We start from the raw sequence: 24,532 nt of genomic DNA on the forward strand, positions 1-24,532 counted from the left end.
AGACTTCAGGGAAATGAGCAGAACAGAATGTGTGGTCTTGGGGGGGTAGTGGTTACTAAGAAACTCTTCCCCAGCTGGACCTCTGTTTACTCATGTGGGCAATGAGTGCACTTCACTAAAGCTCTGAATCCTTTGGATTTTGCCAGCGAAGATGCAGCCATTAAAGGCAGGTAGTCCTGGGTTCAATCCCAGTTGTGCCACCTATTAGCCACGTCAGTAAAATTTATGAGTAGTCAGTATTTACTGAGCACTCACTTGTTAAGGCTCTCTTCTAAGCGCTTTGCACGTAATTTCCTTGAATTTCTGCAACAACCCAGGGCCCTAACGAAGCACAGGGTTGTTGCATGGTACCTAGTATGCGCTCATTAAAGAATTAGCTTTTATTGTCATTAAATAAAGACAGAGAAAATAAAGACCACTGATTCAATATTAAGGGCCCCATTTTCAGCCCTGGCTGTCTCTGTCATCGTTCGGTCGTGTAGGTCAGCCGGTTGGCGGTGACCTCGCAGGAAGCTGGGCTTGGGCCCAAAGGGATCTCCAGCCCCGGAAACATCGGTAATGCTGACGCGGAATTAGGAGACGGTCCCTAGCACCACGTGAGCGTTGTTCGTCCGCTTCCCCCCCCACCCACCCCCCCTCGGGCCCACCACAGGCGCTGCACGCACTCCCCAGACCCGTACTTAACAGCGCGCAAGAACCTTCCGGCGCGTAACGAGGGACCGAGTGGGGCGGGGCCTCCGCCCTGACCTTGAAGGCGGCCAGTAGCGCGCCCTGGTGCCCTTAACAAAGATGGCGGAAGAAAGCAACGGGCTGGACCAGCCTGGAGGCAAGCTGGCTGTTGGGCCCCAAGGGAAAGCGCGCGCCAGAGGAAGTAACGGGTGACTTCTGCGCATGCGCCCCACCTATTGCCGGCTAGGTGCTGCTGAGGCGTAAATTTGCCGTTCTGAGGGAGGGGCAGAGAGGAGCGAGGCGGCGGGCATTGATTTCCACTTCCTGTGCACTGAATGTTGCTTTATTCATTGGTTAATTTTCCTAACAGAGCGTTGTAAACCAAGGTCGGGTGACCCCTGCCAAGCGGTCTGGCTGCTGTCCACGCAGCCCAGCCCCTACTCAGTTTCACCAGACCATCTCCCCACGCTGGGCCGGGGCCTGGGTCTCGGAGGGAAAGCAGTCCCTGCGAGGGCCCAGGCGGGTTCGTTTTCCAGTGTTCGTTTGCAGGGCGTGGTGTTAAGTGCTGTGGTTGCCCCCAGGGTCCGTGCCCTCCAGTCCCTGGTCGCCAAGCGCCCCCTGTTCGTCACTGTGGATGGAGGGGCTGGGGACCTGTGAGGCCGTTTGTGGCTGTCCCCAGATGCTGGCCCGAGCTTTGGCCCCCTGCCCGGGCAGCCTCCCCGCCAGACACCAGGAACCCAATGCACCAGCCGAATGCCTCCCACAGAGATGGGACTGCCAAAGCATTGCTGAGGTCAGTCAGGAAGCGGCCTGGCCGGCACCGTGGGAGACTCAGACTGGGAAATGCACTCACTGAGATCTACTGTTTTGAGCCCACTTGTCATTTTTGTGTGGGGTGCTCAAATGGAGAGTTAACTTGATGAGAGGCCGGCAGCACTGAAAAGGGGGGGTGGAAGCCTCAGGACTCACCCCACCCCTAACCTCCCTGGCCCATCATGGAGCTGGGATCCCTGGAGGTAATTTCCCTGTGCTTTGTTTACGTTGGAGGACAGTGGCTGGGCACCAAATCTCACTGTCCTGAGAAGCTGAGTCACTGACAATCAGTAATTAAAGAGACAGCCAGTGGGTCCCAAGAATTGCAAAAATCTCAAGGTGGCCTTCCTGTCTACCCCTGAGTGGGAAGATCTACACTGACTCAAGACCATCTTCTGAGACCTGGTAGGCAAAGCCAAAAGATCCCAGCCTTGGTGATAGAAAGTTTAGAAGAGTTTTTGACCCCCACCATAACTCTAGCAACCTGCTACCTTGCTATACTCCTCATTATGATCTAGACTTAACATTTTCATTTGGGAACAAGTTCCTCCCCTACAGCTGGCTTCCCCAAAGTGTTAGGTCTCAATCTCTCCCCCCTTTTCTAATTTCTTCCCTGCTGCCACCCCCATCTCCCCCCCTTTCACTTCCTGTCTCAGCTGTCACTGGACAGGTAAAGTTGGCACAGCTTATAGGATGGTAGATCCTATCATGGTGCCCAGCCCCTGGGACTTCTTAGCAATTTGAGAGGCAAGGGGACCCTCTCCTGCTACTCTCCCTCTTCCTAATTCTGAAATGAAAGTTTCCCAAATCCAGCCCAGGGTCTTTCTTGTAGCCCAGTTTTTTGGGAGGCATCTGGATACTGGGCAAATGACTGCTACAAGGGACAGAAACTGACAGGGAGACACTGAGGGAGCCAGGCCTTCTGTGGGAGGAGGCATTACTTTGGGGTGACTGCCCCCAGCTGTTTCATCTTCTCTTCTGAGGCTTTGTCTGGAAGCAGGACCTCCACAGTGAAACTGACCTTCTTGGCATGAATGAAGCTGTAGGTATTGTCAAACCGCAGGACATCTGAGGGGAGGCAGAAAACCAGACATTCAGGCAATTCTAACAAAGGGCAGCGAGTTTTGTTGACTGAACAAGGCAGTGTGGTCCATAATGAGGATGAAGGTGGCATAAGCAATGGTCCTTCACCTTCTGAAACTTAAATCAAGCTGGGTCGACAAGATATTCACAGAGAGAAAAAAATATATGAGACAGAACATGCCGAGCGCCAGATGAGTGAGAGAGACAACCATATCTGTTAACAGCTTGGAAGGAGAGGGCCCTATTGACTGAAATCATGTAAAAAGGCTTTTCAGAGGTGTTAGAACTTGAACTGGGCCTTGAAATGGCATAGCAGAATTAGTAGCAGCAGTAGTTGTCAAAATAATAATAGTTATGGGAAAATGCCTACTTATGTGTCTCAGCCCTGGCTTGGTAATCTATATATACTACTAGACTATTGCTGCAAGTAACTATGAATTCAGTATTAATCCTGCTTTATAGGATATAAAAAGGAGGTCACTGTGTCACATGGTGAGGTGATAGAGCTGCAATTTCCCTCTGGTCTGCATTGTTGCCTGCCTTGGGCCCTGGAAAAAGACGAGCCCTGTTCAGTTTCTGGCCAAGGTAAAAAATACACAGAATTTTTGAACCAGGAATTCATCCCAGTGAATTTGTCCCAAATAAATGGACAAAGATGCTCATTTCGCCCCTGTTTGTAATCATAAATGATTAGGAAAACTCAAAGTGGGCATGCAGTTGGCAGAGAAGGCTTTGAAGCCTTGGCCGAGGAACAGACTGCTTTTAATCTAACCCTTTTTTTGTTGTTGTTGAGAAGTTGTTCCATTTCAGTCAAGTACCCCTTCAAGAGAACAGAGTGTGAGAACAAAAACACTCACTCTGCCCTTTCCCTATCCAGGACTTCTCTCGCTTTTCCCAGCAAAAATAAAAACTTAGAACAAGCCCCCCCCCCCCAAAAAAAAAAGTATATTTAATCCTGAGAATTAACCTCTCCTCTTTCCTGCCCCTAAATAAAATACATAGTTTAGACCTTGAGTAGACACTCCACCCACACTTTTTTCACGGTATGAAGGAAGTATTACTCATTGATTTTCTCTCTGCACCAGAGGTTTTTCAGAACCAGTAGTCCCTCCGGAAAGAGAGACACTGCCTCACTGTCCTGGACAACAGAGCCCTAGCCACTAGAATCAGTCATGCTAGAGGAAAGGTCTGAGCTCCTTGGACCAAGCACCAGGATCAAGATGGCTCTGCCTTGTATGATATTTTGCTCTCAGAAACAAGGAAGAGGCTGTTCTAAGGCCCAGGCCCAAGGGAAGTGGAGTTCATGAACTACATGGTTCATTTTGACACTAATCATGTACTCACAGGCCTGTAGGGCCCTCAGAGATCCTTCCAGGCTAGGGCTTCTCAACCTTTGTTGGGGAACTGGCCCCTTGAGAATCTGATGAAATCATACAACTTCAGATCCCCTGGACCCCATCATGGACCCTTGGGGGCAGGGGGTCCCAATGGGAAAGGCACCATTCTGAAGAGTCTCAGCACATGGGTGTAATCATGCCCTCTCGTTTATGTATGGAAACAAATATATATTCTAAATTAACTTCCTTTTATTTCTCCCAGTGGGAGATTATATTGCTTTTTAAATCATGTGTTTAGATGGGTTATATTATCCATGAATTTCATTTGAGAATAGAAAAGGGGATGTTAGACACTCTATGTTATAAAAGGGAGGTGGGGGGCGCCTGGGTGGCGCAGTCGGTTAAGCGTCCGACTTCAGCCAGGTCATGATCTCGCGGTCCGGGAGTTCGAGCCCCGCGTCGGGCTCTGGGCTGATGGCTCAGAGCCTGGAGCCTGTTTCCGATTCTGTGTCTCCCTCTCTCTCTGCCCCTCCCCCGTTCATGTTCTGTCTCTCTCTGTCCCAAAAATAAATAAACGTTGAAAAAAAAAAAACATTAAAAAAAAAAAAAAAAAAAAAAATAAAAGGGAGGTGGTTTGGTCTTTTAAGATTCACAGTCACATCTATGGGGAGTCCACAAACCCCAGATTAAGACCTCCTGCTCTAGGGGAGCCTGGCTGGCTCAGTTGGTAGAGCATGTGACTCTTAATCTCAGGGATGTGAGTTCAAGCCCCACGTTGGGCATGGAACCTACTTAAAAAATTAAATTAAAAAAAAAAAAAAGACCTCCTGCTCTAGCCCACTCCCCTCATTTTAAGAAGGAAAGCAAAAGCTGGGGCGCCTGGGTGGCTTAGTTAAGCAGCCAACTCTTGACTTTGGCACAGGTCATGATCTCACAGTTCGTGGGATCGAGCCCCACATGGGGCTCTGTGCTGACACTGCAGAGCCTGCTCGGGATTCTCTCTCTCCCTCTCTCTGCTCCACCCCTGCTCATCCTCTCAAAATAAACAAATAAACTTAGAAGGAGGAGGAGGGGGAGGGGGAGGGGGAGGGGGAAGAGGAGGAAAGCAAAAACTACTTAGAGACACCTGCCCAAAACACTTGGAGAGTTGGTGGCACAGGGGGGCTCAGAAACCAAGCCTCCTGGAGCCTGGCTAGACTCTCTTCTCCCCAAGACTCTCTTCTCCCAACACTGCCTGGAAGTACTGCTGAACCTTCATCTAGTCTTTTAGGTCTTCTAGACCATGTTAAGTACTCCTGGCAGACAAAGTCTATATCTTTTCTTCTGAATCTTCTTTCCAAGTATTCTAAACTCAGGCCCTCAGGAAATTTTAGTTGAGAAAAAAAATAAGTGAAATCAATTCAGACTTTGTTTCTCCTTCTCAGCCATTAAGTACACTTGGGCAAGGACCCGTGTGGCCTGGGGAGGATTAATGTGTTCTTACCACTGGAGGCTGGCACAGAGTTTTAATTTCTCCACTGAGCGATTATGTTCCACTTTGCAGGGGGTCACCTGGCTCTCCAAGGGCACTGCCCTCCCACAGGTAAGTTTGTAACCTAATACTGCATTCTCTCTGGGCTCAGGTCTAACCTGAGCCACGGCTCCAGACAACAGCTGATCCCACCTCATTGTCTTTACACCTGGGAGGTGGATGCCCTGACCTGCCTCTAATCCTCCTTGGAATGGACAAGAAGCGGCAGTCAAGGCCCCACAGGCCGATAAACGTTCCATCTGGGAATGTATCCAAGAAGAGCTAAAATATATTTGGGATTTGCAAACCTAAGCCTGATAATGTTATAAGGTTCCTGGTCCTCTCTCAGGCTGTGTCCTTCCGGTACTATAATTGGTAATGAGCACTGCTGGAAAATGGGTGGGGCACTGCTGTTGGCTGCATGAATTTGGGTAAATTACTTCCCTGGTCTGGGACTCCACTCTCTGTTCTGTAACATCGGGGCAGACCTGATCATCTCTAAGATAGCTATGGCCTAGAGATCTGGACCAGGACTCTAGGATTGCCTCATGTCCTCTGTCTTTTGGTGTTCATATAAGCTACTTTGTGGGAGAGGTGACATCCCTTCTCTATACCTCAGCTTCCCCATCCATTAAAAAAAATTCAAGTTGGAAATGTTGAAAAAAAAAAAAAATTTAAGGGGCGCCTGGGTGGCGCAGTCGGTTGAGCGTCCGACTTCAGCCAGGTCACAATCTCGCGGTCCGTGAGTTCGAGCCCCGCGTCAGGCTCTGGGCTGATGGCTCAGAGCCTGGAGCCTGTTTCCGATTCTGTATCTCCCTCTCTCTCTGCCCCTCCCCCGTTCATGCTCTGTCTCTCTCTGTCCCAAAAATAAATAAATGTTGAAAAAAAAAAAAAATTCAAGTTGGGGCACCAGGGTGGCTTAGTTGATTAAGCGTCCAACTCTTGGTTTTGGCTCAGGGCATGATCTCATGGTTTGTAAGATTGAGCTCTGCATCAGGCTCTGCACTGACAGCATGGAGTCTACTTAGGATTCTCCTCTCTCTCTCTCTCTCTCTCTCTCTCTCTCTCTCTCTGCCCCTCCCTGGCTTGCTTGCTCTTTCTCTCTCTCAAAATAAATAAAGTTAAAAAAATATTTTAAAAAATTCAAGCTTGGGGCACCTGGGTGGCTTAGTCGGTGAAGCATCTGACTTCGGCTCAGGTCATGATCTCATGGTTCCTGAGTTTGAGCCCCACATCGGGCTCTGTACTGACAGCTCAGAGCCTGGAGCCTGCTTTGTATTCTGTGTCTCCCTCTTTCTCTGCCCCTCCCCCACTTGTTTTCTCTCTCTCCCTCTCTCTCTCAAAAATAAATAAAACATTTTTACAAACTTTTTTTAAAAAAATTGAAGCTTATATACAAAATACTTTATGCTCTGTGGATAATAGTATCTGGGCTGGTGTGCTAGGACTTGTTCTTACTGAAGCATGTAGTAATATGCCTTCTCCTCCAAGGACCTAGCTGCTTGCTCACTAACAAGAATACTCCTCCTCCGTGGGGAGCCATACCACAGAGCATCTGAGGAAAGGGCTGTAGAGACTGAACATTGCCTGACATGTGGGGAAGTACACGGCATCTGAGATTGGGATGATGTTGTGAGGCATCTGGGGGCTAGCTCAGATCTCCTGGTGATGCTGCCCTAGAAATGGGGCACAGGGCTTCTCCCGTCTCCAACACCATCTCCAGGATGGCCCTTCTCCCTGCCAGGTCTTGCCCTAATAATAATAATGGTGACTACAGTGTGTTAAGTGCTTGCTGTATGCCAAGCATTATGCTAAGTGCTGCACAGACCTATCCCCATGAGGTAGAGAGTTTGATCCCCAGTTAGCAATCAGGAAACTGAAGCCCGGGGAGGCTGTCACTTGCCTAAGGACTAGTCTATAGTCAAATCCAAGTGGCTTAATGATAAAGCCCTTGCTCTCATTGACTTTCCATGCCTGGCCCATTGGCTCTAATAGAAAGGAAACTGGAGACTGGAAGGGAAGTGTGTGTGTGTCTGTGTGTGTGTGTGTGTGTGTGTGTGTGTGTGTAGTTTTTCTACTTATAAATGTAGTACATGGTCATTGTAAAATAACTATTTGCAGAACTCATGTAAAAAAATTAAAGCCCTCTATAAGCTTCTTACCATCTCAGAGATAACCACTATTCCCCAGAATTATTTTTAATATACATGTTTTTAAAAAAAAGCAGAGTGTATACCATATGCTATGCTTCACTCTTTGTTTTTTTAAAACATGTACCAGACATCTTATGTGTCAATTTATTCCCTCTAATGTGTATATTGTGTTCCATATACGTGTATGCATGGACCATAATTCATTTAACGAGATCTTATTAAGGCCATTTAGTTTATTGCCAGTTTCCCAGACTGCTAGGAACATCCCTGTACCTATATCCTTGTGTCTTTGTATAAACATTCCTGTAGACTAAATTTCCAGAATTAGAATTGCTAAAAGGGAATTTTAATAGATACTACAAAGTTGAGTGAGGTCAAACACTTTTTCAAATGCCTGTTTGCCATTCTTATTCCTCTTGCCCAAACTTCCTATTCATGGTCTGTGCCCATTTTTTTTGATCAAGGTGGAGATAAATGAAGCTCAGAGGGATCAAGACTGGGCTTTTCAGCATCGCTCACCCGGGGATCCCTGCACCCACCCAGGCAAGTTCTGCCTCTCTGATGTCTGGGGAGAGGAACATCCCCAAGAAATGTCTGATGACAGTCATAGATCCAGTTAGTCTTGAACCAGATAGCAAATATTCTGAACCTTGTGATCACCTAGCACCAGGACTCATCTCTACCTGGGAGTATTTGGTCAGAGACCCACCCTGCTGCTAACCAGGAGGGTCACCTGGTCATTGTACCTGTCCAAGCCTAGGTTTCCTTATCTATGTCAGGAGAGGGTTGATCTGATGGAGCCCTATGTCTAGTTCTAACAGTCTGAGAGCATAAACCCATGGAGAAAGAGGGACCTCACAGGCAGACAGCTAGGGCAGGGGCTCTAAGCCAAGACTTACAGATGCCAGGATCGCTGCAGGTGAGGGTCCCATCCTCAGGGACCAGGTGGGCATTGTACCTCTGGTTGGAAAGCACCTCCGTCATCTCCCCTGCCCGCTGCCGCTCCCCCATTTTGGTCTTCAGGAAAATCCCAAAACCGATGTCTGAACCATCTGACATGAACTGCCACCTGCAGGAGACATCCACCCATTGAGACATGATTCCGTCCATGTGTGCACTCTCTGGGGTCCTGCCCTCAGGGCTTCTCCCAGCCCGGCCCACCCACTGGCTCAAAGGCACAGGCTGTCTCCTAGGGTCCAGAGCACTACCTGAGGACACAGCCAGGGAAGAGGATCTCATACTCCACTTGGTGGGAGGAGCCACGAGAAATCTGCACACTGTGCTCATACTGCTGTTTCACTTGATCTCGCACATAATACTTCTTCGGAATGTCACCCCCGTAGTTAATCTAGAAGCAGAACACAGAATGAACTGGAATGGGCATTTGAGCCAGGCTTCCCGGGCGATCCCCTAGCCCTATGGGCTACGCGGCGGGGGGCATGCAGTCCCCTACCTTGGATTTGCACTTGGGGTCTCCATCAGAATCAGTCATGGTACCCCCATACTCCATAGGCAGCTGGTCAGGGCTGATATATTTCAGTAAAACCTCCTTCCAGTTTGCTGGGCAGTAGAGGGAAGGAAGGAGAAAAAAAGGGTCACCACTAGGCAAGATTTCCTCACGGCCCTGGTGGTCAACACAAAAGAGGCAGGAAAAACCCTGTCTGCCCCAGGACGCAAAACACAGGCATTAGGAGTACACAGTATACACACAGATCTGCAGGGGATTCAGGAGGAACCATCACCCAGAGGATTGCCCTGCCCTGAACTAAGAATCAGAACACCTTGAGTCGTGTCTCCCCTGCCTCTGGCCAGTTGAACAACCTTGGGCATTGCTTCACTCTGAGCCTGATTCCTCCCACCTTGCAAGGCTTCAGTGGGGGGTGAAGTGAACTAAGTACTTGAGAAGATGCCATAAACTGTTAAGTGCCCTACGCACATCAGAATATATTATCACTCCTTGGAAGATGATACAAATACCTGCAGTGCAGGCAGAGGGAACAAAGAAAGGGAAGGGCATCCCACGAAGAGGGAACAGCATATGTATCAAGCAGGAGGGCCTGAATCAACATAATCTGTCCTGGGTAGGCTGAATTCCAGGAGGGCACAACCCTGTGTCTCATCCCCTACTTTCATCTATACGAATCATGCTCAGTCGTGAGTTACTGAATGCACCACTGTAGAGTGGCCCTTGAAATGGGTTCCCTTGGCTTTACCCCAGCCACAACTTTACTTCTGCTGTTTTTCAGGCTGTCTAAGCTGCCAGTGACTCGGCCCCCCCCCCTTTTTTTTTGTAAATAACCAAGCCCTTTCCTGACTCGGAGAGTTTGATTCTAGTGCAACCAATGCTGAGAACCAAATTCCTAACCTATTATCAGCCAAGTACAATATTTTGATGCTGCAAACCTTTCCATGCTGACTATATAGACCATAAATAGGCAGCAGCTCCAAGTCATGGGGTACAACCCAGTATCCTCTGTTGTTGGTACTGGCTGGAAGCCCACAGAGACTGTCCAGAGTCTCCCAACCCTCTGATTTCTAGGGTCCCGGGACCATGCAACTCCTGCGACACAGCGTCTGTGGTTTGGGGAGTGATTTAATCTGTGCTTCTAAGCCTCACTGACCAACCCAAAATGAATGTCTTCCCTCCTCTGCTGAAGATCCTGTATCTTCCGAGACTGAGATGGGTTTGGTTGAAAGGGTTTCAGGTGTGGGTGGGAGAACAGACGGCACCTTCTCTACAGCTCTGCTGCCAGGAAACCCAACCACCACATGCTCATGGTGGGTGGTAGCAGCAGAAAAGCCAAGAATCATCAGAGCCTTTTGCTCAGATTTTGTATGTCTTCCCCCAGCTCAGCTGGAGAGTTGGAATAAGGCCAAAAAGAACTTCCCATCTTACAGAGAGAGTAACTGAGGCAACAAGAAGCAGAACTTGTTGCTGTCAGAGTCAGGACCAAATCCCAGAAGTCCTGTACTTTCTAGAATGCTCCACGCTGCTCCCGGGGCTCATTAATACGCACTGGGAAGATTTCCACTTTCAATGTGTTGCCTAATGGTGAACATTCAGAAACGTTCAGAATCTGTATTGCCTACCCCTAAGTTCAACTCCACGGGTGGCATCGAGTCTGCCAGGAGCCAGTCCCAATCTACCTCTGTGGTCTTTTCTTCCCACCAACTTCACCTAATGTTGTGGTAAAACTCAGCTCCTCTCTGTCCGTGGCTGGCTTGATTCCTATGCGTCTCTTGCTCCAGCTTCCCTCTTGTGCCCTGATGTTCTCCCAGCTCCCCAGCACATCCAATCCCTGCCGGGTGTGGTCCTGCCAACCTCATCAATCACTCTTCATTCTCCCTGGTGGGCTCCTCTGGCTCTACCTGCCCTTGAGCTTGGACAGTCCCCAGGACTGAGCCTCCACTCTTCTGTGGGCATCCTTTATCTACTCACAAGGTTTTAGTTGCTGCCTGTATTTGATAACTCCCGAATTTCCAAACTGGAGTTCTCTCCTCAGCTTCAGGCTCAAGTAACCCCAACATCTGTGTATCTCAGAGATTCCCCAAACTCAACATCAAGCTTATTCTTCCAGTTGTGTTCTCTAGCTGAACGAATCGTACCAGAATGATTGTGATATTCAGTCATTCATGCCAGACACCAGAAAGTCATTTCTAGATTTCTCTTCCTTCCTCTATCCAGTCGACTGAGTTCTGCTGTTTCACTTCCTAAGTAAGTCTCTAGTCCATCCTCTTCTCTCCATCCCTACTGTCACCTCCCCAGCTCAGGTTTGCAACACCTCTTGCATGGACTGTGGCCACACTGCAAATTGGTACCTGTGCTTTGCAAGCTTGCCAGTAAAATGTGTCTCCATTTGAAATCTGATCCTGGTTGGGGTGCCTGGTGGTGCAGTCGGTTAAGCATCTGACTCTTGATCTCAGCTCTGGTCACGATTTCACATTATGTGAGTTTGAGCCCTATGTCGGGCTCTGCGCTGATAGCATGGAACCTGCTTGGGATTCTGTCTCTCCTTCCCTCTGCCCCTCCCCAGCTTGTGCTCTCTCTCACTATCAAAATAAATAAACTTAAAACATTAAAAAATAAAGTAAAAATCTGATCCTGGTTAAGAAGATGGGGTACACATATACAATTCTACTTTGAATACTACTACATTGAATACTACTCAATGATGAAAAAGAATGAAATCTTGCCATTTGCAACAACGTGGATGGAAATGGAGGCTATTATGCTAAGTGAAATAAGTCAGAGAAAGAAATATATTATTTGACTCATATGTGGAATTTGAGAAACTTAACAGATGATCATAGGGGAAGGGTATGAAAAATAAGATAAAAACAGAGAGGGAGGCAAACCATAAGAGACTCTTAAATACAGAGAACAAACTAAGGGTTGATGGGGGTGGAGGGGTGGGGGAAAATGGGTGAGGGGCATTAAGGAGGGCACTTGTTGGGATGAGCACTGGGTGTTATGTGTAAGTGATGAATCACTGGAATCTACTCCTGAAGCCAAGACCACTGTATGTTAGCTAACTTGAGCATAAATTTTAAAAAATAATAAGGGGCGGCACCTGGGTGGCTCAGTCAGTTAAGCGTCCAACTTCAGCCCGGGTCACGATCTCACAGCTCGTGAATTCGGGCCCCACATCAGGCTCTGTGCTGACAGCTCAGAGCCTGGAGCCTGCCTCAGATTCCACATCTCCATCTCTCTCTCTGCCCCTCCCCCACTCACTCTGTGTCTCAAAATAAATAAATACATTATAAATAAATAAATAAATAAATAAATAAATAAATAAATAAATACATTAAAAATAAATGAAACAAAATACATAAAAACATTAAAAACATTTTTTTTAATAATAAAATAGGGGCGCCTGGGTGTCTCAGTCGGTTAAGCGTCCGACTTCAGCTCAGGTCATGATCTCACGGTTTGTGGGTTTGAGCCCTGCGTCGGGCTCTGTGAGCCTGGAGCCTGCTTCAGATTCTGTATCTCCCTCTCTCTCTGCCCCTTCCTTGCTTGCACTCTGTCGCTGTGTCTCTCAAAAATAAATAAACATTGGGGCGCCTGGGTGGCGCAGTCGGTTAAGCGTCCTACTTCAGCCAGGTCACGATCTCGCGGTCTGGGAGTTCGAGCCCCGCGTTGGGCTCTGTGCTGACAGCTCAGAGCCTGGAGCCTGTTTCCGATTCTGTGTCTCCCTCTCTCTCTGCCCCTCCCCCGTTCATGCTCTGTCTCTCTCTGTCCCAAAAATAAATAAACGTTGAAAAAAAAAATTTTTTTTAAATAAATAAATAAATAAATAAACATTAAAAATAATAATAAAATGGCTAGAAAATTAATTAATTAATTTAAGAATCTGATGCCAGTACCTTCCCTGCTCAGAATCTTCCGTGGTTCCCAGTGACCTGTAGAGTCATGTCCAGGCTTCTCGGCATGGTGCCCTGGATTCTCTGTGCCCTGGCTCTCGGCCCCTCTCCAGTGTGGCCCCTCTCTTGTCACACCCTGCTGTGCTCTCTACAATTGCCTAAACCACGGTGTGTAAGGTCTTTCCTCAGTGCTGTTCTTTCTGCCCAACAGGTTCCTGCCTGGCATCGTCTTGCTGCCTCTTAACTCATTCTGTAGCACTCAGGTGAGGTAGGCATCTGCTCCTTCCTGGGTCAGGAGAAGGTGAGTGTCCCTGCTCAGTGTCCCCACCCACTTGCTTTCTCTCTTTTACATGTAATGTGTTGTCTGCATCTCCCTTCCCCAAGAGGGCCTGGAGCTCTTCAAGGGATTCTGTCTTACTCATCTTTGTCACCTAATCCAGGGGGCCTGGCACACAGTAGGTGCTCATCAAAGGAAGCAACTCCTAGTTGCCCCTAACTGAAAGCAACCTCTGCTCCTGTTTCCTCCATGCACCTTCTCTCTGCTGTTTCTAGTACCTTTTCATCGCTTTCTCTCTAAAGGTCTTCTCTCTCCTATTACCCTGTAAGCTCCTTAAGGGCAAGACTGGTATTTTGTTCATCTTTGCATCTACAGTGCTGAGCTCAGTACTTTCTTCTAGAGCGTCTGAATGAAAGAGTTCTTATTAAAACAGAAAGGCAGACCCTAGCCTGGCCCCTATTTGCTCCTGGGTCTCACTGCTACCAAACCAGCAAAGGAAGCCTTCACCTTAGATACATCTAAAGCTGTCCCCAATTTGGCCCACAGAGCATCCAGTGGCATTGAGAAGAGTCTGGGCTACTCACCCCCCAGGACCATGATCTTCTTGCGAGTGTCCTCACTCAGGAAGGGCTTGATGAGGTTATAGGCCACAGGAAACAGCTTGGGGGCTGGAACAGAGACCAGGCAATGTGAGACCGGGAGCAAGGCTCACTTTGTCCCTAACAGTGTCCTCCACAGTCCCTTGTGTCAGGCCACAGGCTCCCCAGTGCTGTGGAGCCCACACAGCCCAGGGTGTGAGGCTTGGCACAGGCACCTCTTTGACATCCAGCTTCCCTGTCTAGAAAGTGGGTATTGCCTTCCTATCTCACCCATCTGGCTGGCTCCAAGGAGGTAATAAATCCTAAAAGCTTTGTGAATTGTAACCCAGTCTGCATATGTCAGGGGTCCCCAGATCCCCTCCTCTGCCTCACCCCATCCTACTCCCCTGGACCTGTCCCAGTAACATTTTGGGCCCCTCTTTCCCATTTGACTTCATCACAGACAGTTCCCAACTTACCTTTATTTTTTTTTTTAATTGTTTTTTCAACATTTATTTATTTTTGAGAGACAGAGAGAGACAAAGCATGAGGAGGGGAGGGGCAGAGAGACAGGGAGACTCAGAATCTGAAGCAGGCTCCAGGCTCTGAGCTGTCAGCACAGAGACTGACACAGGGCTTGAACCCACAAACCATGAGATCATGACCCGGGCTGAAGTCAGGCACTTAACTGACTGAGCCACCCAGGTGCCCCTCAACTTACCTTTAACAACAAAAAGGCGCTTCAGTGTCTCAGGATAGTTTTCCTCAAACATGCAGAGAAACTGTGGAAACAAATCACGGAGTCCAGAGGGCCCAGACCTCTGTACCAGGGAGGCAGGAGGGAGGCAGGCCCCGCCTCCTTCAGGCTAAACTCCGCCCCCATCACCTCACCCACAGAGCATCCTAGAAGAGGGGCTCACTCCTACTTTTTCTCCTCCTCACAGCCCCCTCCCAGCCCTGCTCCTCACCTCTCCATAGGCCTCCACCGCAGGCTTCCAGAGATGCTTGAGGCCAAGACCCTCGCAGTCATAAATCAGGGTGACTGTCTCCACCTTCTTCCCCATCTGCAGAGGACAGAGGAGCAGAGTCACATCTTGCTGATTTGGTCATGGGCCCAGATCTGGACAGGGCCATACCAAGGGCCTTCCATGTTGAAATAATCACCCCCAGGCCAGAATTGTGGCCTAGGCTAGTCACTCTTCCTGCCTCGGTGTCCCTGTTCTTGTCCAGTAAACAACTGGGTGGATCTAGATTCTCTCTGAGGTCCCTTCTGTTCTGCAGTTTGACCTCGTGGCCCCCCCTTCCTCTGTGTGCAGCACCTGGTAGTGTTCAGTCCGTGGGGCCTCGTTGGGCAACTTTTCTGGTGAGCAGGCACGGAGACTCTCCATCCAACTTAAGCCCTTAAGGGTACATGCCCACCTAATGATTCTCTGTGTCCCCAGCCTGCAGGATCTCTGCACACACTGGGCTCTCAGTGCATGTTTGTGAATGATGGTGTTGGAGTGTTCCCAAATTTATCACATCATTTCACTGGATCCTTATGATAGCTGAAGAGGAAGGCAGAAGAGATGGTCAGTGTGGCTCCAGCTCTCCCTTCAGTCTTTTTCTTAGAGAGGGAATCACCTGTCCTCACCTTTTTGTTTTGAATACAGACTCTGAGCTCATCTCACCAGCGGTACCCAAACACTTGTCTGAGGACAGGCTGGTCCATGACAAAGATTTTACTGGTGCCCAGATGAATGAGAAAAACAATGATAATGTAATAAATTTCTTCAATTTAAAGGACTGCTCTTTATTCTGAGATTATGCCATTCCTATAGTTTTGGGGGCTGATTATGGCAATAGTAGCTGGTACATTTTCTTTTTAAGTCCTTACTTGGAAAAATAAAAATTTGGCAACGTATGTTAGTCCCCAAAACTCTGTAATTTCACTCGTCTGTGAAATCCAAACGTCTGGGCCCCAGTCCTGAAGCTGTGCTTAAATCCCTGTGTGATATGCCTGTTTCTGCTTGAACACCTCTACTGTGATGAACTCATTTTCAACCGTGCTAAGCCCACTTGCCTTTTCGGTCTGGCGGACACACTCCTGAAGAAGCCGCTCACAGTCCCGCATCTTGGTCTTGAGCAAGTCCTGTTTGGTGGCTGAGAGGAGCAGACCCTTGGCATCCAGAGGTCCAATGACATCGTACCAGACGGGGCAGCCATCCAGGTCATAGCCACACATGCCCCCTGACAGATACTGTTGGACCACCTGGGCAAAAACATAGAGGAGGCACCTGGTCAGCAGGCCCAGGGCAGTTGTGCCTTCCCTGTATCCCAGGGCCTTCCCAGGGGTTCATCAAGCTCTCCCTCCACAGCCTTCTCCTGGGTGCCAATAGATAACTCACCCTGGGAACCACTGGGGCTCACTTAGAATTGTCAGACCTTTCCTCTGAAGGTCCCAGTCCACCAGATTCGGGCACAGATTGTGGGTCTAACAGACCCAACATAGGGATGGGGCAAGATCATTTGTCCTCACCTCTGGAGGCTGCCAGCTCATGATGTTGTCAATGTCCTTTTGCTTTCGGAACTCCACGTGCTGCAAACACACAGTCAGGGCTTTAAAAGAGCAGGAGTGGGGGGAACCCTTAAGGGGTATCTAGCAATAGATGACAGTATGAAGAGGCCACCATCACATCTCAGGTACGTCATGAGAAGGCAACTGGCAGGAATGGAAAAGAAGACACTGCATGGTTTAGAGGTCTGGGAAGAAGGGATTATAATTCTTGGCTGGCCCAGAACTATTGAAGTTCTGTGTTTCCAAGGAGGGGAATGCACTTTGTCACAGAGGTATAAGGTAACAATGGTCAGCTAATACTCAGATATGTCACACAAGCCAAAAGCTGTGATTGGATGGGCAGGGTGGGCAAAGGAAGCACAGTGTGATTCTGACAGGCAGGAATGGAGGCAACAGCGGGATATGAAGCCAAATGGATCTCACCTTCCGGAGCATGGCTTCGGACTTCTGCAGGTCAAAGTTTCTAGCTGTAACAGGGAAACGTGGTTAGGGTTAGACCAGCAGGCTGGGCATCCAAGGACAGGGAGATTTCCCTATTCCCACGTAGGGGCTGACTCCCAGATCACCCCACAAGCAGAAGGTAACATGAAGACCTTCATTGGGTGCTTCTGGAACACCACAGTCCCTGAAGGTCAAGGATCAGGGCAGGTGGCTAGAGCCTTGCAACTTCAGGATTAAAAGAATTTTACCCGGGGCGCCTGGGTGGCTCAGTTGGTTAAGCGTCTGACTTCGGCTCAGGTCATGATCTCGCACTCCGTGAGTTCGAGCCCCGTGTCGGGCTCTGTGCTGACAGCTCAGAGCCTGGAGCCTGTTTCGAATTCTGTGTCTCCCTCTCTCTCTGACCCTCCCCCATTCATGCTTTGTCTCTCTCTGTCTCAAAAATAAATAAACGTTAAAAAAAAATTAAAAAAAAAAAAAGAATTTTACCCTAGTGGATGCAATAGGTGAAAGATCTTATCTTCTCTCATGGAAAGTAAACCCTGGACCCCTTTATCATTATGCCTCTCCAGTTACACAAAGTTAATCTTCATGGTCTAACATCCAGTTCTGAGAACTTGATCCACAGTTCAAAGATGAGCATAGTTGCCCCACAGTCTGGGGTGGATCTGGCAGAACATCCCAGTAGGATAGAGTTGATGAGCCTGAGTCAACCTTGCCCTATCTTCAAAGGATCCATGCATACCCTAATGAGACACAGAGGGCCCTCCTCCCATGGTTCCTGGAAAACTTCAGAATTCACGTTCACCTGGGCCAAGTCTTCATTTTATGTTCCAGCCCCAAGTCGTTCTGCTCAAACTTGAACACAAAGACCTCACTACCCCAAATGCCACCTCCTTCCAGGTAATGTGCACTGCTATTTGCACTCAGTCCTCATTGTTACACTGAGATCCGCCGCCAGGACACTCAGAAAATAGGGTCGCTTCCTCAGTCACGTGACAGCCTCTTCAATACTAGTGAACTCTGTGCTGCCACCTGAGTCCTCTCGGCTATCATGTTGCCCATCCATGGATCCTTTCTCTAACCATTTCTCACAGCCCAGTTTCAAGTCCATCTACAGAACTTCCCTTTAGATGTTTCCCAATTGGCCAGTGCCCTTCTTAAAGTGTGCTGTCCAGGGACACCTGGGTGGCTAAGTTGGTTGAGCATCTAACTTCGGCTCAGGTCATGATCTAGTGGTTTGTGGGTTCAAGTCCTGCGTCAGGCTCTGTGCTGACAGCTCAGAGCCTAGAGTCTGTGTCTCCCTCTCTCTCTGCCCCTCCTCCGCTCATGCTCTGTCTCTGTCTCTGCCTCTCAAAGATAAATAAACATTAAAAAAAATTTTTTTTAAATGATAAAATAAAGTGTGCTGTCCATAACTGAGCACAGCACCAGGTGTTGTCCACCCTTCTCCAACAAAGCCTAAGAAATTTCTCGGCAACAGTCCCACCCTTAACTCAGATGGAGCTTACAGTCAACGGAAACCCCCAAATCCTTTTCAGCTGTGCTGTTGGGAAGCCTCCATCCCATATGTTGTGAGGTGGTTTTCTGGACCCATCCCTATCAGATTTTCTCTTGTTACAATCAGCTTCACTTGATCCTTTAAAGAGTTTTTGAGATCCAGACTCTTACCAATTTTGCCAACTGACCTATGAACTCTGCCTCCCAGCTGCATGTCCTCTGTGGATCTGATTGGTATCTAGAACTGCTGACAGCCCTGGAAGCTGGGCCAGACAGGCTGCCCTCTGGACTGTCACCTTAATCACTGATCTCTGGGAGTGGCCGAGCACATTCCCTGACTCTGCTATCATGAAATCCAGTCCACGCTCCTGCACCCAAAGGATATATCAAGAGATTTGACCAATGCCACTCCTCTCGTTAGGGCTGGACACACACTGGTGAACAGCCTTTGCTCTTAGGAAGTTTCTTCTGATGGCCACCCTTTACGTGCCATCATGGCAGCAAGGGGCGGCTTTTAGAGGAATATAATCTGGGTTTGCCTCTCTGCCCCTCCACTTTTTCGCAGTTTGACCTTGCACAAGATACTGCACATCTCTGACTGAATCATCTAATGATCTGGAAACACATGAAAGATGCAAAGCAACATGCTTTCATGATGGGGGAACCCAGCTGATCTGTGAAGGAGTGGTAGTGAACTGTGAGCCCCCTTATCTCCAGGTGGCTCTCCAGTTAACTGGTATCTGCAAGAGTCCAACATCTAGCGTCTTCTTTGAGGGCCCTCCACAAGTTGCCACTTGGCCCTGACTGCCTCCCCATGCCTGCTGAGTCGGGCCTCTCCAGAGCTCCTGCTGCCCTAGTCAGGGACAGCTCAAAGCATGGCTTAGGGCACTGCCAAAGAAGCTGGTCCAGGAGCAGCTGTCCTGGGTTCTTATCTGATCACTTCCTAGTCCTAGTGAAGAAGACTCAGACATCCTTTGCCCCCACCCCGCACGCACGCGCATGCACACACACACACACACACACACACACACACACACACACACACACAATATTTCTACCACCTCCTCGTTTTCATCTGGCCACCTGACCCTGTACTGAAGCAGTACAGATTCGTGTGCCTGCTCTCAGGGCTTGGGGCCAGCAGAAAACTCAACCCATGTGAGGGGAAGGGGCCAAGAGTAGAAGCCTGAGTTCACACCTAGGTTAGAGAAAGACATTCTGCTGGCATGCGCCTTGAAAATGTTTTCTTTAGAATCAAAGGTAAGAGGGAAAATGTTTCCTTAAAAAAAAAAAAAAAAAAAAGGCAACAAAAACCGTAATTGAAATTCATAGCAGAGTCTGACCCAGCCTGAGCTCCTGCCCAGGAAATGTGAGGCACAAAGGGCAGAGGAGACACTTCCTCTGTCTGAAGAGGCAGAGCCTGTCTTCAGAGGGCAGCTGTGGCTTCCTAGAGAGACTGCTGGCCTGGGAGTCTGGGGCCCTAGGTTTCTGCCCTGATTCTGCTTCTCATTAGCTGTGTGCCTTCAGGTAAGTGCCTTCCCCGCTCTGAGCCTCAGTTGTCTTAACTGGCAAATGAGGATGACTATACTCTTCCGTATGCCTGCAAAGAGAGGGGTTATCCAAGGACTGGGGAGTTGGGAATGCCTGGGAAACCAAGTGCCAGGAGCCCAGGTGGCCTTCTCTTAGATAAAAGAGCTGGGTTATTTTGTTCATCTCTTTGAAACTAACAGCAGCTCAGTGGGGTGTTTGATCATCTTACAGCTGGCTCTTTAAGGCAGCACATTCTTCCCACGCTGCCTACCCGCCCACTTCTAGCTAAGCCCCTTCGGCAAAACATCCTCCACCCCTGGACTGAGGCCATTGAGCCCCCGTTCCGCCCCTTCACCCAATCCAAGTGGGCTGATGGTGGTGCTGGTGGGGTGGTCACAGCTCTTTTTGGGGGAAAGGGCAAGTGGCACTTCCAGAGGCACACAGGGCTCCGTGTGCCTTCCCTGGCTGCACCTGCCATAGGATACATACTAGTACCTTTTCTGGACAGAAAAGGAAAATACATCTTTTCACCTGTCCCAAGACCCCTAAGGTATGTACATGTGTGTCTGTGTCTATAAATAAATAATCAGGCATGATTTGTACTTTAATATTTGGGGCTATGATTCTACATCATAATTGAATCTCTGCCAATCTAACACAGTGGAATTTTCTCTATTATTTCAGTGTCTGCTAAGAGAATTTCTATAAAGAAAAAAAAAGTGTGTCACAGGAACCAGAGAGGGTAGCACATGCCTTGAACCACAGGAGGAAAAAAAGGGAAAAAAGAAAGGAGAGATTTCAGGAGTTGGGGCATGGAGCTGAATTGGACTCTGAAGCTAGTAGAAACATGTACATTTCATCACCACACACAGAGTTCTGTCATGTTACATCCTGTAATAGGCAAGGCACCCTGTCTGGTCCTGTTCTAGCAGAGAGGAGCCTAAAGCAGACGTGTGCCCCTGGCCCCCACACCAGAGCCAGACCAGGGCAGAGTTAGAGCTAGAACTTGAGGCTCTGGAGCCTGGTAGTGGCCTGAGGGCAGTCTTATCAACCTAGGTTTGGCTGAGTGCTCCCACGTTCCCCGTGCACTCTGCCCCTCCTTCAAGCTGCCTAAACTGCTGGCAGCAGGTGGCTTGCCATCCCAAGAAGTCACAGAGGGGGCCAGCCTCTCCCAGGGGCCTGCACTCTGGTTCTAAACTTGGCTCTGCCTCTGACTACTCACGTGGCTTGGTCTTCCTAGGCTTTTCTTCAACCCATTTCCCCAAGTCCATCGGGAGAGTGCATTTATCAAATGGATGGAAAGGGCACTGGGCTGGGAGTCAGCCCGCCAGTTCTAGTCTTCTCTCTGCCTGTAATTCAAGCACTGTGTGACTTGGAGCAAGTTACTTCACCTCTCTGAGCCTCAGGGTTGTTATCTACCCAATAGGAGGATCTAGCTTATACAATTGCCAAGAGCCCTTTGGGTTCTAAAGGTTGAATTCTCCAGATTCTCAGATTGCCAGGGGCAGGGTTTCCAGAGTGCACCATTCTGTTACCCAGGACAAGCCCCTGCCCCAGCCTCCCGCAGCCCCGATTCCCTCACCTCGGAGCCAGCGCAGGAGAAAATAGTCATCTGGATTTGGCAGAGTGGGCAGCACATCCTGGACATTCTCCCGAAACTGTAGGGAGAGGCAGTAGGGTGAGCGGCAGGTCCCACCCCAACCACCCTCTGCCGGGGGCTCTCCGCAGGGACTTTGCTAGACCTCTCTTCAATACGGGTCAACTTGTAGACACTGGCTGAGCACATGGGCTGCATAGTACACTCTGCTGCCTCAGTGGATAGCAAGGAGGAGGCAGGAAGGAAGTAAGACACTACCTCTGCCTGGCTGTGTGCACTTCCACTCCAGTGTGGCAGGTGGGCATATGTGTTCCCAGCTGTGATCATAGACACTCTGGCACATGCCACAGTAAAAGCTATCAGTTTGCCAAGCGTTCCCTGTGTGCCCAGCACTGAACTTGGCATTTATCTTATTCATGCCTCACTCAGAGTCCCTGGAGGTTTCACTGTCCCTATTTTACAGATGAAGAAATTAGAGCTCAGAGAGGCTAAGTAACATTCCCAAGGCTGAACAGCTAGTAATCAGCAGAGCTGGGATGCAAACCCAGGTCTGTCCGAGGCCAGACAGCACACTCTTGCCACTGTAGTCTTCTGCCCTTTAGTAATGGACTGGTGAGCAATGTGCTGGGGGAGCAGAGGAAGAGAAAATTTGATTATGACCAGCCCAGGAAGACAGTGGTCTCACATGACTTCAGAAAAATGGCATATGCATTGGGCTAGAAGGACTTCAAAGGCAGCAGGAGGAGGGAGGAGGGCAATCCAGGTGGAGGGAACAGTTCCAACAGGAAGCCATGAAGGGGGAAAGTGCAGGGAGTGCCAAACAAGGGATGTGGACATCCACCTCCAAGTAGGTGAGCACACCCCCACGTGCTCTCCCCATGCCTCCTGCTCCTGGCCACTCACCTTTCCCTACTCACTGACCTTACAGGACAGCCCAGAGGGGACCAATGAGGACCTGCCACCTCCACCCCTTGCCTAGGTCAGCCAGGGACTTGAACCATCCCATCCCATCCCCCAGACTCCCAGACTCCCAGAGGAACTGCTCATCCAGGGCCCAGGCATGAAGCCACCCCTCACCAAGGACCCTACCCAGCCCCTGGTTTCCAGTTTAATCGCCACCTAATCCCTCCTCTGCCTGACTTCCCCTGCAGGTCAGCAGTAAAACCTGAAACCTCCCTATCCAGCCTCCCTGGGATGGGGGAGGCCCAGCCTGGGGCAGAGCCTTCATGGGGTTGGTGCCTCAGCCCACTGCCATGGCAGGAGACATCTGGCCCCCCACCCCCTGTCCAGCGATGGAAAACTGCTCAGCTGTGAAGATTCCAAACCTTCAGACCGGACCCAATGGGTTCTGGCTCTCAGAACAGCCAACCTCCCCTCTCCTCAAGGGCAACAAAAAGTAGATTCAGTTGGTGGAGAGGGGGTCCAGCTTTCAAACTGCTGCCCCCTCCTCTGCCCAGGCGCCAAGGCAAAGCCAGGCTTACCTTCTAGCCTTCTGAAGAGCATCTGCCCCAGTCCCAGGGAGGGGCCTGGATTGCAGGACAAGGGAGGGCTGGTCTGAGCTCAAACTAACCTCAACCCAGTGAGTCGCTGATAGGATTCCAGCCTTCACATGAGGGTGCTCCCTTCAACATCATCGGGTCCAACCCCTCACTTCGTCTCATCAAGGAGCACACAGAGAAGGACGGGTTTTGCCCAAGGTCGGCAGAGAGACTTGATGCCCCAGAAAGGGCTCTCCAAGTATCCTCAAGAGCTGTCAGGGCCCTGTTCAGGGTGCCGCTGCCCCGTAAGAGGAAAACCTCCCGGAAATGGAAGGAAACCTGGGGCCCTGCCCCAGCCCCCAGGGCCCGGCTGCCAGTCTTGTGAATGAATATTGCCTTTGTGCCCTTAGCTACCTCCGGGGGCTTCCAAGCAACCACTTCTTCCCAGGTGGCACCGCCAAGGTCTCGGTCGGGGCTGAGGCTGGGGTGGCCAAACTTCCCCGGGGCCTCCTCGGCGGGCGGGGGGAGGGAGGGGCAGGCCTCGGGGAGAGGGGCGCGAGGCGCCAGGTGCTGCCGGCCGCAGCTCCGCCAGCCTCCCGCCGGTCCCGCACCGTCGCTCGCCCCCCGCCCAGTTCCTTCCCAGCTCTCAGCTGCCGGAAGGTGAGGCCCCGGGCCGGGGGGCGGGGGCCGGGCCAGGATGAGGACTCACCTTGGCCAGCGCCTCCTTCTGCTTGGGGCTCAGATCGCCGACTCTGCCGCTCATCGTGGCTCGGGCGCGGGCGCGGCGGTTGCGGCAGCTGATGGAGCACGGGTCGCTCTCTGCCGCCGGAGTAAAGTCCCAGCCTTTTGCCCGGGCCTCGGGGCTGGCCGCCAAGCCCCGCCTCTTAAAGGATCCCGAGGGGTGGAGTAGGGAGGGATGCGCTGGGCGCGGGAGCCTCTGGCGCGTTGCCCTCTATCCTCCTGAAGTCGGAGACCCTGGCAGGAGGCGACCAGGGGTGCCCCACCCGGGCCGAGGTCAGTGGACATTAGAGGGTCAGGAAATCTGGGTTCTGGTCTCAAATTTATCCTTAGCTCCCCTGTGACCTTGGACGAGACACCTGACTCTCTGGGCCTCAGTTTCCCCATCTAGGTGCTATCTAATGACCTCTCCTGCAATCAGACCCCATAGGGCAGAACCTCACTGCCCCAGATGGTGGAGAGCTTGCCTGGTGCCGCTGTGGAGGGCCAAGTCCTGAAACCTAGACATCGCCCTGTGATGAACAATGGTATTGGCCATTTCTCTCTGGAGCCCCTGCCCTCTTTCCCTTTGCCATTGGTTTTGGACCACTGCTGCCAACCAGCTTGGGGCCTCTCAGTGTTGACAGACTTTTCCCTCCACCTGTGAGGCAGGCAGGCCTAGGGAACAAGGAACCACAGACCAGGTCTCCCAACCCAGGGCCCTGACCTCTGCTTCTGACCTTCCCAGCTCTCCAAGAGCTGCTCCTCAGCAGGCAGAGAGGAGTGCTTCCTCTCTGGGAATCAGAAGTCCTGGGTTTGAATCCTAAATCCTCCACTTCTGTCTGTCAGACTTCAGCAAGCGACTTCACCTCTGTGCACCCAAGCTTCTTCATTCATGACATGGAGGTGATGATCTGGATTTCAAGTCAGC

At 50.2% G+C, this 24,532-nt stretch overlaps 1 protein-coding gene, 1 long non-coding RNA gene and 1 other non-coding gene across 5 annotated transcripts; 2 read left to right on the forward strand and 1 right to left on the reverse strand.

Annotated features, from left to right (window-relative positions):
* Nucleotides 1-2,290: 2,290 nt before the first annotated feature.
* SEC14L2 (SEC14 like lipid binding 2) lies at nt 2,291-23,756 on the reverse strand. 3 transcript variants are annotated; one of them, XM_025933665.2, is made up of 12 exons: nt 23,594-23,756; nt 21,392-21,467; nt 16,765-16,808; nt 16,303-16,362; nt 15,847-16,035; nt 14,753-14,848; nt 14,506-14,566; nt 13,791-13,874; nt 9,019-9,125; nt 8,774-8,913; nt 8,465-8,634; nt 2,291-2,550 (listed from the first exon to the last, which is right to left on the reverse strand). In XM_025933665.2, exons 1-12 carry the CDS (start codon nt 23,645-23,647, stop codon nt 2,420-2,422), a joined length of 1,212 nt encoding a protein of 403 aa, XP_025789450.1. In that variant the 5' UTR covers nt 23,648-23,756; the 3' UTR covers nt 2,291-2,419. The 3 variants fall into 3 exon arrangements, with proteins under 3 accessions (XP_025789450.1, XP_086538195.1, XP_086538194.1); XM_086682069.1 differs by lacking the exon at nt 21,392-21,467 and having other exon boundaries at nt 23,594-23,721; XM_086682068.1 differs by lacking the exons at nt 21,392-21,467; nt 23,594-23,756 and adding an exon at nt 21,032-21,053.
* Nucleotides 4,527-12,358, forward strand: LOC147575408 (uncharacterized). The gene is made up of 2 exons (XR_015242361.1): nt 4,527-5,484; nt 8,030-12,358. It is a non-coding gene; the product is annotated as an uncharacterized LOC147575408 (long non-coding RNA).
* On the forward strand, nt 4,612-4,684 carry TRNAK-CUU (transfer RNA lysine (anticodon CUU)). The gene has a single exon. It is a non-coding gene; the product is annotated as a tRNA-Lys (tRNA).
* Nucleotides 23,757-24,532: the final 776 nt, after the last annotated feature.

This window comes from Puma concolor, chromosome D3 (genome assembly GCF_028749965.1).
Source record: "Puma concolor isolate L17-30 chromosome D3, mPumCon1.1.hap2, whole genome shotgun sequence".
Taxonomy (NCBI): Eukaryota; Metazoa; Chordata; class Mammalia; order Carnivora; family Felidae; genus Puma; species Puma concolor.

Bases quoted from the DNA above. Each gene is read 5' to 3' on its own strand.
- SEC14L2 (XM_025933665.2), bottom strand. From the start codon at position 23,647: ATGAGCGGCAGAGTCGGCGATCTGAGCCCCAAGCAGAAGGAGGCGCTG. The intron at 14,567-14,752 runs GTGAGGAGCAGG...TTGTTTCCACAG, and splicing joins CGGTGGAGGCCTATGGAGAG to TTTCTCTGCATGTTTGAGGA. The intron at 9,126-13,790 runs GTGAGTAGCCCA...TCTACTGCCCAG, and splicing joins GAAGATCATGGTCCTGGGGG to CAAACTGGAAGGAGGTTTTA.